Source organism: Mastomys coucha, unplaced genomic scaffold, assembly GCF_008632895.1.
Source record: "Mastomys coucha isolate ucsf_1 unplaced genomic scaffold, UCSF_Mcou_1 pScaffold16, whole genome shotgun sequence".
Taxonomy (NCBI): domain Eukaryota; kingdom Metazoa; phylum Chordata; class Mammalia; order Rodentia; family Muridae; genus Mastomys; species Mastomys coucha.
In genome coordinates, this window is record NW_022196898.1 from 68,833,403 (window position 1) to 68,850,944 (window position 17,542).

General features: G+C 41.2%; 1 protein-coding gene across 5 annotated transcripts in view; it reads right to left on the reverse strand.

Annotated features, from left to right (window-relative positions):
• The window catches only part of LOC116093702 (TLC domain-containing protein 4), a 77,929-nt gene that overhangs the window by 15,470 nt on the left and 44,917 nt on the right, over positions 1 to 17,542 (reverse strand). For 3 of the 5 annotated variants that reach the window (XM_031375315.1, XM_031375311.1, XM_031375312.1), the window contains exons 2-5: positions 15,958 to 16,123; positions 12,152 to 12,241; positions 9,587 to 9,645; positions 6,915 to 7,009 (exon numbers count right to left, since the gene is read on the reverse strand). In XM_031375315.1, the coding sequence (XP_031231175.1) occupies positions 6,915 to 7,009; positions 9,587 to 9,645; positions 12,152 to 12,241; positions 15,958 to 16,112 (399 nt within the window). In that variant the 5' untranslated portion in view covers positions 16,113 to 16,123. Of the gene's footprint in view, positions 1 to 6,914; positions 7,010 to 9,586; positions 9,646 to 12,151; positions 12,242 to 15,957; positions 16,124 to 16,555; positions 16,651 to 17,542 lie in introns of all 5 variants that reach the window. The other 2 variants (XM_031375313.1, XM_031375314.1) reach the window with 2 other exon arrangements.

Sequence of the window (17,542 nt, forward strand, 5' to 3'; positions counted from 1 at the left end):
CCCCAGTGAAGGAGTTAGAGAAAGGACCAATGGAGCTGAGGGGTTTGCAGCCCCTTAGAACGAACAACCATGAACTAACTAGAACCCTCAGAGCTCCCAGGCTCTCAACCACCAACCAAGGACTCCACATGGAGGGGTCTGATTGTTCTAGCAGCATGTGTATAGTAGAGGATTGCAATTTGATCATCAATAGGAGGAGAGGACCTCGGCCCTGTGAAAGTTCTGTGCCCCAGTGTAGGGGAATGCCAGGGCCAATAAGTGGGAGAGGGTAGGGTGGCAGGCATGGGGAGAGGGGAGGCAACAGGGGTTTGTTTTTGTTGTTTCTTTGTTTTTTGGAGGGGAAACTAGGAATGGAGAAATTTACATGTAAATAAAGAAAATATCTAATAAAAAATAAAAATAAAAAATAAAAGGGGGCAATGGGAACTTGTCAATCAGGCAACCACTTCTCCAGTGGTTCCCAGAGTGGTTATCCGGACAAGCAATAGTTTAACAACCCTCAGGGATGCAGAAGACTCTCATCCAGCCACCAACAGCTTTGTGAGACTCCAGACTAGAAGAAGCTGGAGTTAGGGACCCACACAAACTGCCCTGCCACCACAAAGGAGGTTCCAGTTTGCCAAAGTCAGCTTCAGATGATTCTTAAGTGATCCTGCCTGCAGCACTCTAGATAACATTAACCACAGACAAGCTAGTCTTTCTGTATCAGATGGCAACCTGGTATGGAGGTACCTCCTACACCCTCGGCACTAGTGTGCATCTACCCCTGGATGTTTAAGCGGCTTTTTCTTCATCCAGTCCGCAGTCCTGTTTTTCCCCTGTACATAGCCACTGTGAAGCAGAGCACTGGAATCACCCAAAATAGTTGTCCACTTGTGGTGTAGGAAGGGGAGACTATGCTGGCTGCATGAACAATGAGTGACTAGCAAGGTGATAGCTCCAGGCACACCCAGGCACATCCAGCAGCTTCTATAGGACAGAAAAGTTTAAGAGTGGCTTTAGGCAGATCTCTCGGACTCCAGCCTGGTCTACATAGTGAGTTCCAGGACAGACAGACAGCCGAGAGGAGAGGTAGAGGAGGAAAGGAGAGGAGAGGGGAGGGGAGGGAAGGGAAGGAGGCAGGCCTGGACTGTGGAGGTGTGAGGATGCCAAGGGCTGTGGAAGTACTGAGACGGGGAGGGAGAATGGAGAGGGTGAATGGAGGGGAGACGCTGCAGGTAGGTGCTGCTGGAGAGCTCCACACAGCCACTTAGTTACTATCTCCAGGTGCCGAGGAGCAATCCAAAGCTAAAACATTAAGAGCTGGGTTCTGAAAGCCTAAGCTCCAAGCTGTAACAGAAGGTACAATGGATGCTGTGACAGTAAGAGCTACACAGGTTCAACACCCAACACTTGGCATTCCACATACAAAGGAAACTGCCCTTGATCTCGTCTCTTTTCCATCTGAACTGGTATGTGGCAGTGGGACAGAACAGTCCATCAGCTCTTTTCTTTCCTTATTTATTTCCATCTTGAAAGGAAAATGGGATTTAAAACCCCAGCAAGCTAAAGAGAAGACAGCTTAGCTAAAGTTATTTCCAATATACAAATCCCTGTTACCAGAGAACTGGGAAATGGCAGACAAAGGACCTGCCTTCTTGTCCTTTGCTTACTTTTTCCTTTCTTAGCAGTTCAAATCCAGATCCCAAGCCAAATAGAAACTCAGCTATGGCTGCAACTTAGGAGAATGCTCACATCAAACATTCAATGCCAAACAGTAAATGCTGAAACAAATTCCTACAAGTAAGAAGGGTGAACATGGCTATTATGGTAGTTACCTAAAATTCTATCATTTTCATGTACATATGCAGTGCTCATGTGAGTATGCATGTTTTCAGACACACACTGATTGTGCATGTGGGGGCCTAAAATTGATGTGGGAAATCACCCTCCATTGCTCTCCCTATACCTTATTAACTGTGGTGGGGACTCTCAATAGGACCCAAGAGTTGGTGGTGCACACCTAGTCTTTTTCCAGTGACCCCCTGTCTTACCCTTCCAAGGCTGGAATTAATGGGATGGCTGTTGCATAACCCAGGCACTTCTGTGGGTTCTGGGGATCCAGGCTCAGTTCTCAGGGTCACAGAGCAAGTTCCTAAACTTTTTTTCTAGGCTATTCTAATGGAGAAAAAGTGGGAGGATACAATATTTGTATGTGTTGAATACAATTAAATATACTATTAAAATCTTTTTAGCTGGGCATGATAGCACATGGCCTTTAATCCCAGCACTTGGGACGTAGAGGCAAGTGGCTCTCTGAGAGCTCAAGGCCAGCCTGGTCAACATAGTGCATTCCAGGAAAGTCAGGGTTACACAGTGAAACTCTTGTCTCCAAAAAAAATCAAATGTTTTTAAGCTACTGATTTTGCTTCCTAGCTCCAGTAACCATAGACTAAGATTAAGAAGTAGCATCTCTTTTATGGCATTGCTATGTAGATAAAATTTATGATGTATGTATGTTTACATGCACATACATGTGTGTGTGCAGGTTATCTGTGGCCACACATGTGACAGCTAGTGATCAATCTTGGAGATCTTCTTCAGTCACAGTACCCCTTATTTTCAAGTCCCCCTTATGCCTTTCGCTGGTCTGGAACTTGCCTAGTCAGCTAACTGGCTGGCTAGAATATGCACCGGCTCCCCTCTCAAGGGCAGGAATGACAAGACAAGCTACCAAGTCCACGATTTTTACCCAAAGGCTAAGGTTCATGCTCAGGTTCCTATGTTTATTGGATAAGAGCTCCCCAGATAGCCCTGGATACTTTTGCCAAGGCTAAAACAAAGTGACAATATCTCCCCAACACTTAGAGTCTATCAAGTACAAGTTTGGTGTGTGTGGCACAACAAAGTCTTTCACTTTCAATAGGACTTTCATAGACAACTGCCTTAAAGTATTTTTAAAATGCAGAAAGTGGGGTGAATTGTTAAACAAAGGAAGCCACATAGAACTTCTGGCCCATGAGACACCACATTCCAATCAATACTTTTAAATGAATTCATGAAGACCCATTAAAAACCAAAGTTTCTTCCTAAATTGCCACAGATCAGTGTAATAAATAGATGTTAGGACGCTGCAGCATTGCAGAGCTGGGAGTGGTGTACTCGCAATGACCTTCATGTAACTAATTAAACACCGGTGTGGTGTGGCCCGAGCCAGGCAGTGAGTCCTAAGTAAAAAGAAAAACCACAGTAAGGAAGGAAGGAAGGAAGGAAGGAAGGAAGGAAGGAAAGAAAGAAAGAAAGAAAGAAAGAAAGAAAGAAAGAAAGAAAGAAAGAAAGAGAGAAAGAAAGAAGGAAAGAGAGAAAGAAGGAGAGAAAGGGAGAGAAAGGGGGAGAGAGGGAGAAAGAAAGAAAGAAAGAGAGAGAGAAAAAAGAGAGGGAAAGAAAGGAAGAAAGAAAGAGGGGAAAGGAAAAGGAATGAAAAAAGAAATCAGGATGGGAAGCCACATACTGTTATGGGGGAATGTCCTTTTAAAAAGGTATTACGAGGTTGGAGAGATGGCTCATGGTTTAAGAGCACCACTGCTCTTCCAGAAGACCCAGGTTCGATTCCCAGCACCCACATGGTGAATCACAACCATCTGTAACTCTTGGGGACCTAGTGCTCTCTTCTGGCCTCCAAGGTAACCAAGCGCGTACATGGTATGTAGACATACATGTCACAAAGCACCCCACACATAAAATAAACAATAAATATTTTTAATGAATTAAGACATAAATCAACCCATGTCCTCACAGTAAGGGATAAGGTCACCCTCCCCTTGCTGACCAGCATCCTTTCTCAGGAGTGAAAGCTGAATGACACTTTAAAAACCTATAGCATGTTTACCTCTCTGTACAGAAGGAAGCAGAGGTCCCAAGATCTAAACTACTCTAGAAGGAAAAAACATTAATCTAATAGGTGCATTAGGGAGTACCAAAAAAGTGCTCTAACATTATACAGCCCAAGGCTAGGGAGAAAACTCAGTAAGTAAAATGTTTCCATTGCAAGCAGGAGTTAAATTCAATAGCTAGCAGCCATATATACAAAAGCCAGGCCTGATGGCACCTAACTAACACCTCTGACCTCCACAGGCATAAACGCACATACATGTACACACGTATACACACACAAATACACAGCATGTTCAGACACACATACAAGGCACTGAAAAACGTAGGTATGTGGGGCTGGAGAGATGGTTCAATGGTTAAGAATATCTGTTGCTCTTGCAGAGGACCTGGGTTCAATTTCCAGCACCGACATGGTAGGTCACAACTGTCTGTGACCCCTGTTCCAGGGCATACCTTCTTCTCACTTGCCCCAAGCTCCAGGTATGCAAGTGGTACACAGACATACATACAGGTAAAACACTCACATGCATAAATATGTATGCATACATGTGTGTGTTTAAAACTCATATGTATAACCAAGTGGTACACAGACATACATACAGGTAAAACTCATATGCATAAATATACATGCATACATGTGTGTGTTTAAAACTCATAAGTATAACCAGCAATATTTTAAATCCACATCCTGCTCTTCAAACTACTTATTCACTAGAGTCTGTATTAAAAACCTGGAAAAAACTTGCTTCTACTCCTACTTTTTATTTAATTCCAATAGCAAGATCATTTAAGAAAAAGAAAACAGTTGCAGACATAAAGTCAAGTGCTTCTAAGTAATGACAAATAATAAGAATTTTATAACATTTTACTTCAGAAAAAAGAATTATTACGCCGGGCGGTGGTGGCGCACGTCTTTAATCCCAGCACTTGGGAGGCAGAGGCAGGCGAATTTCTGAGTTCGAGGCCAGCCCTGGTCTATAAAGTGAGTTCCAGGACAGCCAGGGCTACACAGAGAAACCCTGTCTCGAAAAACCAAAAAAAAAAAAAAAAGAATTATTACTTTGTTAGCCTTCTTAGAGTAACAAAACAATTTTTGAGTTTACTACGTGGGAAAAAACCCTTTACATGTTCAAAGAAGTATAACATTATTCATAGCAGACACTTACAAGCTGCTTTTGCTAAAATGCACTGGCTTCCCTTGGCCCTACAAGACAACTAAAAGCACAATGTAGGCCTGGCACCTCTGCCTTCAGTTTTCATTTGTTTCCTTGGGCATTTCATAAATCACCAGGCTCTCAAAGATAGGCCTGTGTCATTATCCTAAACTTGGAGTCACCTCAGATTTTGGTAACAACAGGACCGGAGGGGACTGAAAGCAAGACATCCTGAGGGCAGTCACAATGACAATGGTGAGGCAGGCCACCCTGAGGAACCAGCTCAGTCCTCTCAGTGATGACAGGGATAACTTCTCAGTGGACAGGCTGGCAGGCTCAGATCTGAGACAGTGATCTATCTAAAGGGTCACACACCCTGGCCAGGAATGCCTATGCAAACCTACTGTCCTGTGCCAAGTCTTCCTTTATTTAAAACGGAAGCTCATACCTGTAATCTGAAGATGAACTCGGGGCATCTAATCCTTTCCAAATTAACAAAAATCTCCTTTCTCTGCTTTTCACCACTTTTTCGTTGGTGTCACTAAATGCCTGATGGGGCCATGAGAGCTGAGATTTCTGCCCTAAAACTCAGTGGCCAATTATTCAAACCCAGCCCTTGGGAGACGGAGGCGGGCAGATCTCTTTGAGTTCAAGACCAGCCTGGTCTAGGACTTTGCTTTGCTATGAACAGACTGACTTTACATGAATTTATTTCATATTAAAACATCATAACAGAGGAAGGCATTAAAGCAACAAGACGGCGATGGGTCTTACTTGCTAAATAAGACAACCACTAATCTTTCCTTTAAAACAGCATGCGTTTGATTTTTTAAAAACAGGCATAAACGTCCAAAGGGAAACTAGTATTCGTCTCATATAATTAAGTGTTCAGCCTGTCAATCTCTGCACAGCCAGCCATTTACCAAGCTTGTGGCTCCAGAAGCCAAAACACGCCAGCAGTTTATAACATCCAAGCTTACACAGAAATTTATACACATCCAAGACTGCTACATCACAAAGGCATCTAGAGACGAGTGTTTACATCTGCAAGGTCCCTAGGTTTTTTTTTAAGTGGAAACTCAAGTAATTAGTATCCTTTGCCTGACTTGACTGATGAATACATAAAGACACATTGAGTCAGGAGTGGTGACCCAGACCTGTCATGTCTTCACCTGAGAGGTGAAGACAGGGAAGTCAGGAGCTGAGGGCTTATGGGAGGAATTGGATGGGAGGAAGGAGGGAGGAAACTATCTCAATACATTACACTCACATAGGAAATTCTCAACAATTTACTGTAATTATAACTCAGCCTTATTGCTGTCTACTGTGAATTATCACTACTATTACTTAAAAGACAAAGGCAAGAGCCCCAAAGCCCTGGAGGAAATGCACACGATCCCGGAATCAGTGTGACAAGACTGTGATGTGATACAGTGCTTTTCCTTTTAATATAGGTTTGGTGCAGTTGGTACAAGGAGAAAAGGGGTGGGGAGTGGTTAGCTCAAGATTGCCTCAGCTAGCCTATGCTATGTAAGACCCCGTCTCAAACGACCAAAACCAAACTAAACAAATTAGAATAGGTACTAGTAGAAAAACACATGAACTTATTGTTTTAGTTATTATTAAGTTAACAGTAAGAGTGATCCCCGCATGCATTTGAATGTGGCCACTGTGCATTAAAACTTAATCCCAGCACTCAGGAGGCAGAGGCAATTGGTTGTCTATGAGTGTGAGGTCTAACTGGTCTACACAATGAGTTCCTGGACAGCCAGGGCTACCCAGAGAGAACCTGTCTCAAAACAAACAACAAACAAGACTTAGACTTATGCTCAATGTCACGCATCTCCAGTGTCTGCTGGGTCGGCTACTGTGAATACTGGTACTCACCAATACAAAGTAGTATGCAGTTAGTCCAGCGCAATGATGAGCTATAAAAAATTTGTCACCGATCACTTTCCAATTAAAAAGTATAATCAATAAATCTGCAAGAAAGAAAAATGAGATGTTACATTGGAGAAAAAAAAACTGCCTGGTTTCATAAGTGTATTTACCTCATCGTCTGTTAACTTGGCTGTCCGTTCTGACACCACAGCTCTTTGTACATCCCCGACTCCACCTACTTTTGAATAAAGTATCCATTCCTGTTTATCTGACTCACCCTCCCTACCTTGGCTACTCCAGAATGTCAAGCTAGGGGAAGTTTCCTATCTCAGAATGTGGGGTGGGGGTAGGAGTGAAGGTCAACACTGGGCAATACTAACAGCTGCCTACAAGCACTGGCAAATAACTTGTTTCAGAGTTAAACAAAACAAAAATATGATCTATCAAAAATAACTTCATTGCAAGTTTTTGATTTTTAGCCTTGCATTAAGACAAACAGGCAAGGTATCAGTAAAAGGTACAATTATGTCTTCTATAATACTGGTTTTTTTCTTTCCTGAGAAAGAGTTCATAAACTAGTTCAGAACTAGCTTTCAATTTGCTATGTAGCCAAGGTTCACCTGTAACTCCTTACCTTCCTTTTTCAGTTTTTCTTTTATTTTCATTTTCTTTTCTTTTTTTTTTTTTTTTTTTTTTTTCGAGACAGGGTTTCTCTGTATAGCCCTGGCTGTCCTGGAACTTACTCTGTAGACCAGGCTGGCCTCGAACTCAGAAATCTGCCTGCCTCTGCCTCCCAAGTGCTGGGATTAAAGGTATGCGCCACCAGACACACAGCACAGTAACTGACGTTATCTTCCTTTTTCAATGCTGAGATATAGGCATACACTACCTTACTGCCCACAAGAATATATATATTATGACATAGCTAAATATTAATGAAAACCAGTAAGACCACCAAGAACTATGACTATCCAAGAGTCTACAAAGAAAGAGAAGGCATCAATTTCTCATTAAGAAACTCTCAATTGACATATCATAACTCAGAAAATAGTTTAGTTTAACAAAACAGAAACTGCTCTGAATATTAAAACACTATTTTCTCTGGCAAATGATTGAACAGTGAATGTAATAGATTAGAGCCCCTAGAATGTTAGAGACTTCATTTTCAAAAGCAAAGGTAATGAACACAAAACTACATATAAACAGTTTGAAAGAGGACTCAAAACCATACATTTTAAAGAGAAACTAAAAACTATAAGAAAAAAATATAAGAATGTCAGGAATTACCTGGTACCTTTCTCTAAATACATCCATTTCCCCTCTCTGCTCTGGTTGCATGCTCCTGGGCCACAGCTACCACCACTTTGTAGCATGTTCTATAGACACGGAGCTAACCACACATCTGCAGGCTCAATGTTCTATGGGTTGCTGTCTTATTTGAGAGAATCTTAGTAATTTTATTTTGTACAAGATTCTGGAGCTGCTGAGGATGTAGCTCTGTGAAGGGCTTCCATAGCATTCAAAAGCCCTGCGTTTGGTCCCTAGTACTACATAAGCTGCTTGGTGACTGTTTATAATATCAGCAATCTTAAGTTGAAGCATCTAAAATCTCAAGGTTATTCTTGACTACATAGCAAATTTGAGGCCAGTCTGGGCTACGGGCAACCTGTTTTGAAAACAAAACTAAAGGAACATAAAAAGATTGCCTGAGGGTTGCTATTCTGCAATGCCAGTATCACTAACCCAGGAATGTGGCACACTATGAATTGTGTGATCTTGTCAATGACACCATTTTTGGACAAAGAGCAAATCTTTCCTATTATGTTGACAAGTTCCTTTTTTAAATTGGGTTATCAAATCAACAGTCTACCATTTCCCTAAAAACTTATCTCTTCCCCTTAAAGAGTTACTTGTTTCAATATAATCATTTATTAAAATTCACATCTACATAACACATAAATCTTCTAAGAAAATTCACCCTGCTTTTATCACTGTTGTGCCATATTCTATTTCTGATTGTATTTTCTTTCACTTATTTGTTATGTTTTAGAATTATAAAATAGGATTCTTATATAAATATGCAAATTGCAACTGATCCCTTTATCATTAGATTAAGAAAAACCAAAATGTTTCTAACTTCAGTTAAGACCATATATTCTCTATTCCCCTTGTCCTCACTGTAAAAAAAAAAAAAAGAAAAGAAAAGAAAAAAGAAAAAAAATGCCAACCCATGCCCTACCCAGCAAGAAAGGGAACAGAGCAGAGGGGAATCCAAGTCCATACCTTAATTGATCATGTCTAGACAGCATAGATGTGCAAACTTTATCCACAAACAATCAAAACTCAAGGCTACTGGTCCAGGCTTCAAGGGCCAGGGCACAGGCTATTAGCTTTATAGTAATTACACTAATAGGCTCTTTAGAAAAGACAAAGACCTTTTTTTTTTTAGGGTTTAGGCCTCAGCTGTCTGAGGTCTCAGTCTGCAAATATGTTCTTTCTTAAGACCTAGAAAGCCAAAAAGTAAGTGTCAAGCTCTGCCATCATCGACCATTTTATTTTCCCTGTACAGACCCTTAAAGCTATTTTTCAAATTAGCCAAAAATATAAACAATATATTCTTTGCATCATTCCATGGATAGTTTAGAAAGTAATAAGCAATGAACAATGTTACCACATACCAGAAATGAGGTAGCCTGAAGCAGTTGCAATATTTATGTTCACATACGTTGGATCACCCCTATACATTATTTAAAACAAAACAAAAACAACACCACGTTATCCTCTTAAACATATGAACGGCTTTCTTTCATCTGGCTTATTGAGACAAGGCTTCATATGGTCCAGGCTGGCCTCAGAGTTGCTACGGCCACCTTGAACTTGAATTACTGCTGTCTTGCTTTCACCCCCCAGCTAGGATCACAGGACATAGGACAAATTGTCTGTCAGACCTGTTGCCCACACTTCCCGTGAAGTTTAAGCCCAAGGCAGCCTCCAAGATCTTCCTTAAGGACTAATCACTGATTCTTGGCATGTAAGCTAGGCTGGCCTGTTCTAAGAAGCCACCTGACACCAATCCACACTGGGTTTGCAGAGTCAAAAACAGACTGCCTAAGGATGACCAAGAGCAGCCCATGCATTTTCTGGAGGAAGTGGTATCTACCAGTTTCGATGCACTTGGAAGACACCTAAGAGCCCACTGGCCTATGCAGGGAGTGGGTCACTAGCGATTCTGGACTCTGTTCTAACCCTGTCTGAGCACAGCGCTAACTAAGATAATACTTCTGACTGCACAAAAGACATAATTTTTATGCACACATACATATATATATATGATTTTAAATTGTACAAAAATGTAATTTTACAAAAAGACTTATGTCTTCATGTGACTTGTTCACGAGGACTGAGGTGCCTTTCTTAGAAGCAGGGACTCAGTTAAATGAAGAAATAGCTATCTTCCCTCTGAGTTGGAAACAAAATTGTCCTATCAATCCTAGTCTACTGAGGATTAGAGGGATTTACCTAGTAAATATAGTCAGAACCGGACAATTTGACCCTGGTGTTGTGACCAGGGTCACAATCCATATAAATACAATGTTTTCCTTTTAAACGTTTCTATTTCATTTTTTTATTGTGTTGTACATGTGTGTGTAGGACGGTTTGAGTGTAGGCACACACATGCTACTGTGTTTGTGTGTAGAAGTCAGAAGACAATCTTTCATTCAACTTCTCATATGGGTCCTAGGGGTTAAACTCAGGTTTCCAGGCCTAGACAGGCTATACCCTGCTGAGCACCTCACTAGCCCAGGATGGGACACATCTGCCTTACTCCATCGCCTATTCCATCTTTTGTGTGTTTTGTAACTTGTATTTCTTTGAAATTAACACAAGATGAGACTGCAGAGGAAATGCAAAAGAGAGGTCACATTTTCTTCATACATTTTGACCTATAAAGACCTGGAATAAATCGGAGGGGGAAAAAAAAAACTTGCAAAATTTATAATTTACATTAGGTTAAAGTTACCATGGCAAAACTCGACCAAGGGTGACATCTTTTTTTAAAAAAGATTTATTTATTTAATGTATATGAGTACACACTATGTAGCTGTACAGATAGTTGTGAGCCTTCATCTGGTTGTTGGGAATTGATTTTTAGGACCTCTGCTCGCTGCGGTAAGTAAACTCTGCTCACTCAGTCCCAAAGATTTATTTATTATTATAAATAAGTACACTGTAGCTGTCTTCAGACACACCAGAAGAGGGCATCATATGAGGGCGTCAGATCTCATTACGGGTGGTTGTGAGCCACAATGTGGTTGCTGAGATTTGAACTCAGGACCTTTAGAAGAGTAGTTGGTGCTCTTACCCGCTGAGCCATCTCACCAGCCCTAAAATTTACTTTTCAAAGGATTGGTTTTGTTTGCAGTCATGTTAAGAAAACAACCACGGAGGGAATTAAAGCTATGATTTGTTTAGACTGAGAATACAAACTCTGATCAAGGTATGAAATAGGCTAAAATTGAGCCACTTTGAAAAAAATCTTCCTAATAAAAATGAAAACGTATCAGCTGGTAAATTCTGGAGGGACAGTTTCACACTTATGACAGGGATGGAATCCTCGTAGTAACACAATGCTGGTCAAAACACCTAGTTAAACTGTCCCATATCCCACAGGGTACAGAGCCACCTCCTATCTGTACTTGCTACCCACCAACTCCTTACATTAAGCTGAGTAACTCCATCAGTTTGCAAACTTTCTGCAACCGCAACTGCACTTGATGTTTATGGAATCTTTACGGTTACCTTAGATTATTACATATACTAAATCATCAAATATTTACAAGTGTTGGTAATTCCTTTAGCATGGCTATCTGCAAGTCTCATTTACATTCTCTGATGGCAAACAATGGGTCATACACAACTGTGAAGACAAGTCCCTAGCAGTGATTACTCCAGCTGACTGTCCTAGCTCAATGAAGACACTGTTCTGCTCAACTAATCACATTCTCCTTATCTGAGCTAGCAATTGCAGTATAAAAGCAAAATGGCCCTCAACATTTGTGCTCAAATCTAAAGTCACTTTAATGTAATTGGCTGAAATAGGGCCAAATATAAGCACTTTAATAAGGCATGCATCAGAGATAATCGATATGCTTTCTGTTTTAGAGGGATGTAAATGAGGCTTTTATTAATAATGAATAGCAACGCATGCATCAAATTAAGTAGCTGGGAAGGAAACAGCTTACCAGAGCGGATCAGCTATAGTAGGCTCATCAAAGAAGAAGAGGTACAAGCCAAAAATCCCAACCAACAAAGAGTGGCACGTAGATACTATCCTGGAACGAGACAAGGCGCACACACAAAGATCTCAGAGTCCTTAGAATGAACAACTTATTCCTCTACGGCATTCTCCATCCTGAAAGATTCACACCTCGAACCACTGAACGTCAAACCAGAAAGAGTGAAATGCAAGAGTCCCGCATATCTGGGAGTGACTAACACTGTAATTTGGAGGGGCCAGAAGCATGGCTTGGCATCAGAGCACTTGCCTTGCATGCAGAAGGCTCTAGGTTCAATCCCCAGCAACCAAAAATAATCAAATCAGGGGCCAGGGTGGTGCTGCATGCCTTGGAAAGCAGAGGCAGATGGCTCTCTGTGGAGTTAAGACCAGTCTGGTCTCCAGAGCAATTTTTACACCAGCCAGAGTTATTGATGAGAAGCTGTCTCAAGAAATCACGTAATAATGATAATGATAATGACACTGACAATGGTAATAAAATCATTTAGAAACCACAGGGCCACAGCCTTACTTTCACATGAACAAGTTCTATAATCCTGGGTGAATCTTTTCTCTGACACTGTTGGTAAGGCCACAACCCTGCACCCTTGAGTTCCATCAGCAGCAGTGCGGGTGTAGGATGAGCTTCCTGCTCTCGGTAGGAATGACTTCCACATCTGCTGTCCTTAAATGGTTCCTTCTTATGCCCCTCACGGCTAGTGAGGGAACCTGTGGCCCCATAAGTGGGCCACAACTGAGCTACACTTCTGGCCCATCTCTGTATTCCTAAAGCAATCTGAATGGGTCATGACTTGAAGATGCACTGTCTCTAAGAAGTATGTATTCACATTCACCAGCACACTTGTGATGAATCTTCGAGGAGCAATAGCAGATAGATGTTCATGGAACCCCTTCACCGTTACTAGGAAAACATTTCCCAATAGAAAAGTTGAGAACCACTGATCTGCTTTTATTTAGTTGTCTAGTGTTGGGTTTTTGAGATAGGGTACTGCTATATTCCTCAGGCTGGGCTTGAACTTGTGAGGGTCAAAGGATCTGCTAGAGAATCTGGAGTATGGGTATATGGCTTTAGGAAACCCCGCGTCTGACCCTCTGAGACCCGTGCTTCACCTCCCAGTGCCTGACCACAGGTGAGCCACCAGGCGTGGCTTCATGGGTGCTAGACACAGGCACAGCCTAGGGCTTTATGCGTACTAGAGAAACGAGCTCTATACAAACAGAGCTACACCCCCAGCAACTCTTTTTAGGAGATACTAAAGTGAAACAGTTCACAAGATCCAGGTTCTTTTCTTCTATAGCAGAAAATACGTTTAGGATGAAAATCCATTCTTTGAGCCTGTCTAATCCATGACCTAGGCCTACAACCTGACTCTCCGAGACCCATGAAATCATCCACGTTTTTTTTTTAAGCCAGCTTCAAAGTTTTCACATCTTTATATAGAATTTAAAGGATGAAGCTTTATTTCATTAAAATGAAGGATGCAGGGATAAACTAGAAACTACTGATGTGAGATAAATGTCTATGATATTGCCCCCCGCTCCAAGTTCCTAACAGCAAAGGAACCTCATCAACCAATATTACACTTTATGTTAGAAACAGTCGTTGGACCTTGAACTCAAATGAATCTATCTGATCAGCTAGATCTCTTAAGTAGATAAACCATGTTATCCCAAACTGTATTTTAAACTCACAAAGAGAATCATGAGTTTGACCAGCGACGAAAGAACTGTTGTAAATCATTGGAAATGTAATTAATGATCTGGTTTATAAGGCTGATGATCTCAGGTCAAGCAAGGACACTTAGAGAACAGGGTAGAAATGTAAATTCCTTGATATGAAGTCAAACACTGCATGGATTGATTGATTTATTTCTGTCTTGAAAAGGACAGGATTTCTCTGTGTAGGCCTGACTGTCCTGGAACAGTAGATCAGACTGGCCTGGAACTCACACAGATCTGCCCGCCTCTGCTTCCCAAGTGTTGGAATTAAAGGTATACAGCACCATCACCTGGCATTCAAACACTTCATCTAATTCACCACAGAGAGGGCCTTCTACGGTTATCCAAAATGCTGTTCTATAAGAGGGAAACATGGCCTCTCCTAAAGTGGTTAGTAACCACATGTTAAAGCCCTGACTAGTGGTTAGTACTCATATATTAAAAACGTTTCCTTTTCAGCCCCCTCCCAGTGTGGATCGATTCTGATCCTGGAGGCCCTGAGTTCAGTCCCCAGAACAACAATGACACCAGCAATAAGAGTCTACACTCGCAGAAGCTGCTGTTAGTAAACACCTGAGATTTATTTTTTTAAAATCATATTTCGGGAAAAGAAAAAAAAAAACAAAAAAATGCAAATCCTATAGTAGCTAAAAAGAAACACCAAGTAGAAAAAGTTGAATTTTGTTTTTCCCCCCCCAAAAAAAGTTGTCTGTGGTTTAGAGCATGTTTTAAGGCTTAAGACATAAATTTGTACTTTTTAAAAAAAATAGCTCAACTTTTCTTTGTACTCTTTATCTCTAAGCTCCAAGTATACGAAGCAGGAAAGACCAGGTACCCTCTTCAAAGCAGAATTCAGTTTCACACATTATAATTTCCTGCGCCACAGAACAGAGACTGAGCATAATAACAATAATAATAATAATATTTTCCAATTTCATGTTCATCTCTGCTTCCAACTCCCTGGTCCTCCCCACTTTTTGGGTAGCTTGTAGCTACCCAAGACTTGAAAGCTTTTACAGTTTCTAACCACATTGAGAAGGAAACAAACAAACAAAAAAGAGATCAAAATTCACTTAGAAAAGACTCTCTCTCCCACTCATGCTTCCCACCATCCTATCTTCAAATGTTAGAAAAAAGGTTTTTAAAACTAATGATGTATGAGCTGGAAAGGTAGCTCAGTGGTTAATTAGCAGTGGCTAATTAAGTTCAATTCCCAGCATTCACATGGAGGCTCACAACTATCCCCACTCCCGGGGGATCCAACACCCACTCTGGTCCTCATCAGGTCCTGCCAGCCCAGCACACAGCGCACAGACACACGTGCAAGCCAAACATCCACACCATGTAAAATAAATGTGTTTGTTGTTGTGAATTTTTCAAAGAGGAAAACAGAACTTCTTACAGTCGGCTAAAGTCTACTCAATTTCCCAAACTTAACTGGAAATAAGAATTTAAAAAAAAAAAAACAAAAAAAAAGACCATAACATTCTTATTTTATGTGTATGGATGTTGTGCTTGCATGTGCACCTAGTGCCCAGGGAGGCCAGATGAAGGCATCAGATCCCTTGGGACTGGAATTACAGGGACTGTAAACTGTGATGTGGGTGCTAGGAACTGAACCCAGATCTTCTGAAAAAACAGCCACCGAGCCACCTCTCCAACCCCTTCCAGCTAACATCTGCTGACATAAAAATCCTTAAAACTTTTCTTGTATGATATCTCATCTTCTAGTCCCTAAGATCAAGTGAGAAAGTTTTGACCTTGAATTTTTAAATACTCTACAGGCTTGCATACACAGTCTGATTTTTTTTTTTAAGGATTATTTGTTTTATGTGTACACTGTAGCTCTCTTCAGAGACACAAAAGAGGGCATCAGATCTCATTAGAGATGGTTGTGAGCCACCATGTGGGTGCTGGGAGTTGAACTCAGGACCTCTGGAAGAACAAACTGTGCTCTTAACCCTACACCATCTCTCCAGCCCCAACCTTGAATTTTTAAGAGCCTAAATTACTATTCCATTTTCACGGATTTACCTTGAGTTCCATTCAATCTTCTTGTCGATGCTAAGACTGTTATAACCTGAAGAAACTCTTGCTGAGAACCAGTAACTTACAAAATGGAAAAGAAGCTGGAAAATGACAAAGCTGCTGCAAACAATGCCGATGGTCAACTTGATGTTAGCCTCCATAGTCCTTCAACCTGTGAGAGAAAGCATAGGTCTTAGCACAGTTCAGCCCAGCACAGCTCTGAGTGCTGTCAAAAAGCCAGCCCGCAATCGTTTGACATTTTTAACAAGTATACATTTATTTCACTAAGTTTAATAAGAGTACAAGAATATAATAAATGTTTTAATATAAGGAAAATAAGCCAAAAATCCTTTAAGTCTTTTGTTTCTTCATATTTGCTAAGGTCATATTATACATTTGTCACTGGAAACAAAAATACTTTAAATGTACTTTTTTAAGTTCCTAAAAGGTATCTAGTGCCTCACAGATCTCTGTATCATAAAAAGCTTTTTAACATCATGATTCAAACTTATCTTAGGAATTTAATACTAAGATGAGATTTCAATTGCTAAAATTTCAATTACTCACTTGACAGTATTGCCTTAATTAGATACAGATAAATCACCTGTTTCTCTTTGACTCAGTTTTCTCATCTATAAATTGAAAGAATTGGTCAGATAATTTCTAAGAATCATTTAAGCCAAAGTCATAGACCACTGCCTGCAATAACAAAAAAAATTACAAAGTTAAAAACTGATTGTATTTTGAGACACAACATTGAATACAAAGGTTAAATTTTAAGAAATAAGTAATGTAAAAGAACTGTCCAGGCTGAAAAACAGCTCAGCGGATAAGGGCCCTTGTGACCCTGAAGGGAACTAGAATTTAGTTCCCAGCACCCAGCACCCACAGCAGGTGACTTACAACCTTCTGTAATTTCAGGCCCATGGTATGACACCCCCTTCTGGTTTCTATGGGTACTGCACTCATGCCTACACAAGGATATGCATACACATAATTAACTATTAAATAAATCTACAGGGCAGTGGTAGCTCATGCCTTTAACCCAGCACTTGGGAGGCAAAGGCAGGTGGATGGATATCTGTGGCTTTGAAGCCAGCCTGGTCTACAGGATGAGTCCCAGAACAGCCAAGGCTACACAGAGAAACTGCCTCAAAAATAAATAAATACTAGATCTTTAAAACAAAAACAAAAAAACATACTACTCCAGTCTCTCTGGGATGGTGTCCTGAGCAGACCTTGGGTGCAATCTCTGCAGCCAGTCCCATAACACCCAGACGAAGCTCCACTCCCAGCGCTCTGACACTCTCAGGATCAGAGGATCAGAGGATCAGAGGATCAGAGGACCCAAAATCTGTCCCAACACTGGGAGTAACTGGGACCTGTGGGACCAGGCACACAGGAACTCCCAGGTGCTCTAACAAGCCCAGGATCACAGGATCCCAGAATCACAGGATCACAGAGAAAGCCTGACTCTGAGGAGTTCTGACACAACCAGGATCACAGGGAGAACTGGCTCCAGGCAGATTTAGCAAGGGCAGGTAGCACTAGAGATAACCAGATGGCGGGAGGCAAGCATAAGAAAATAAAC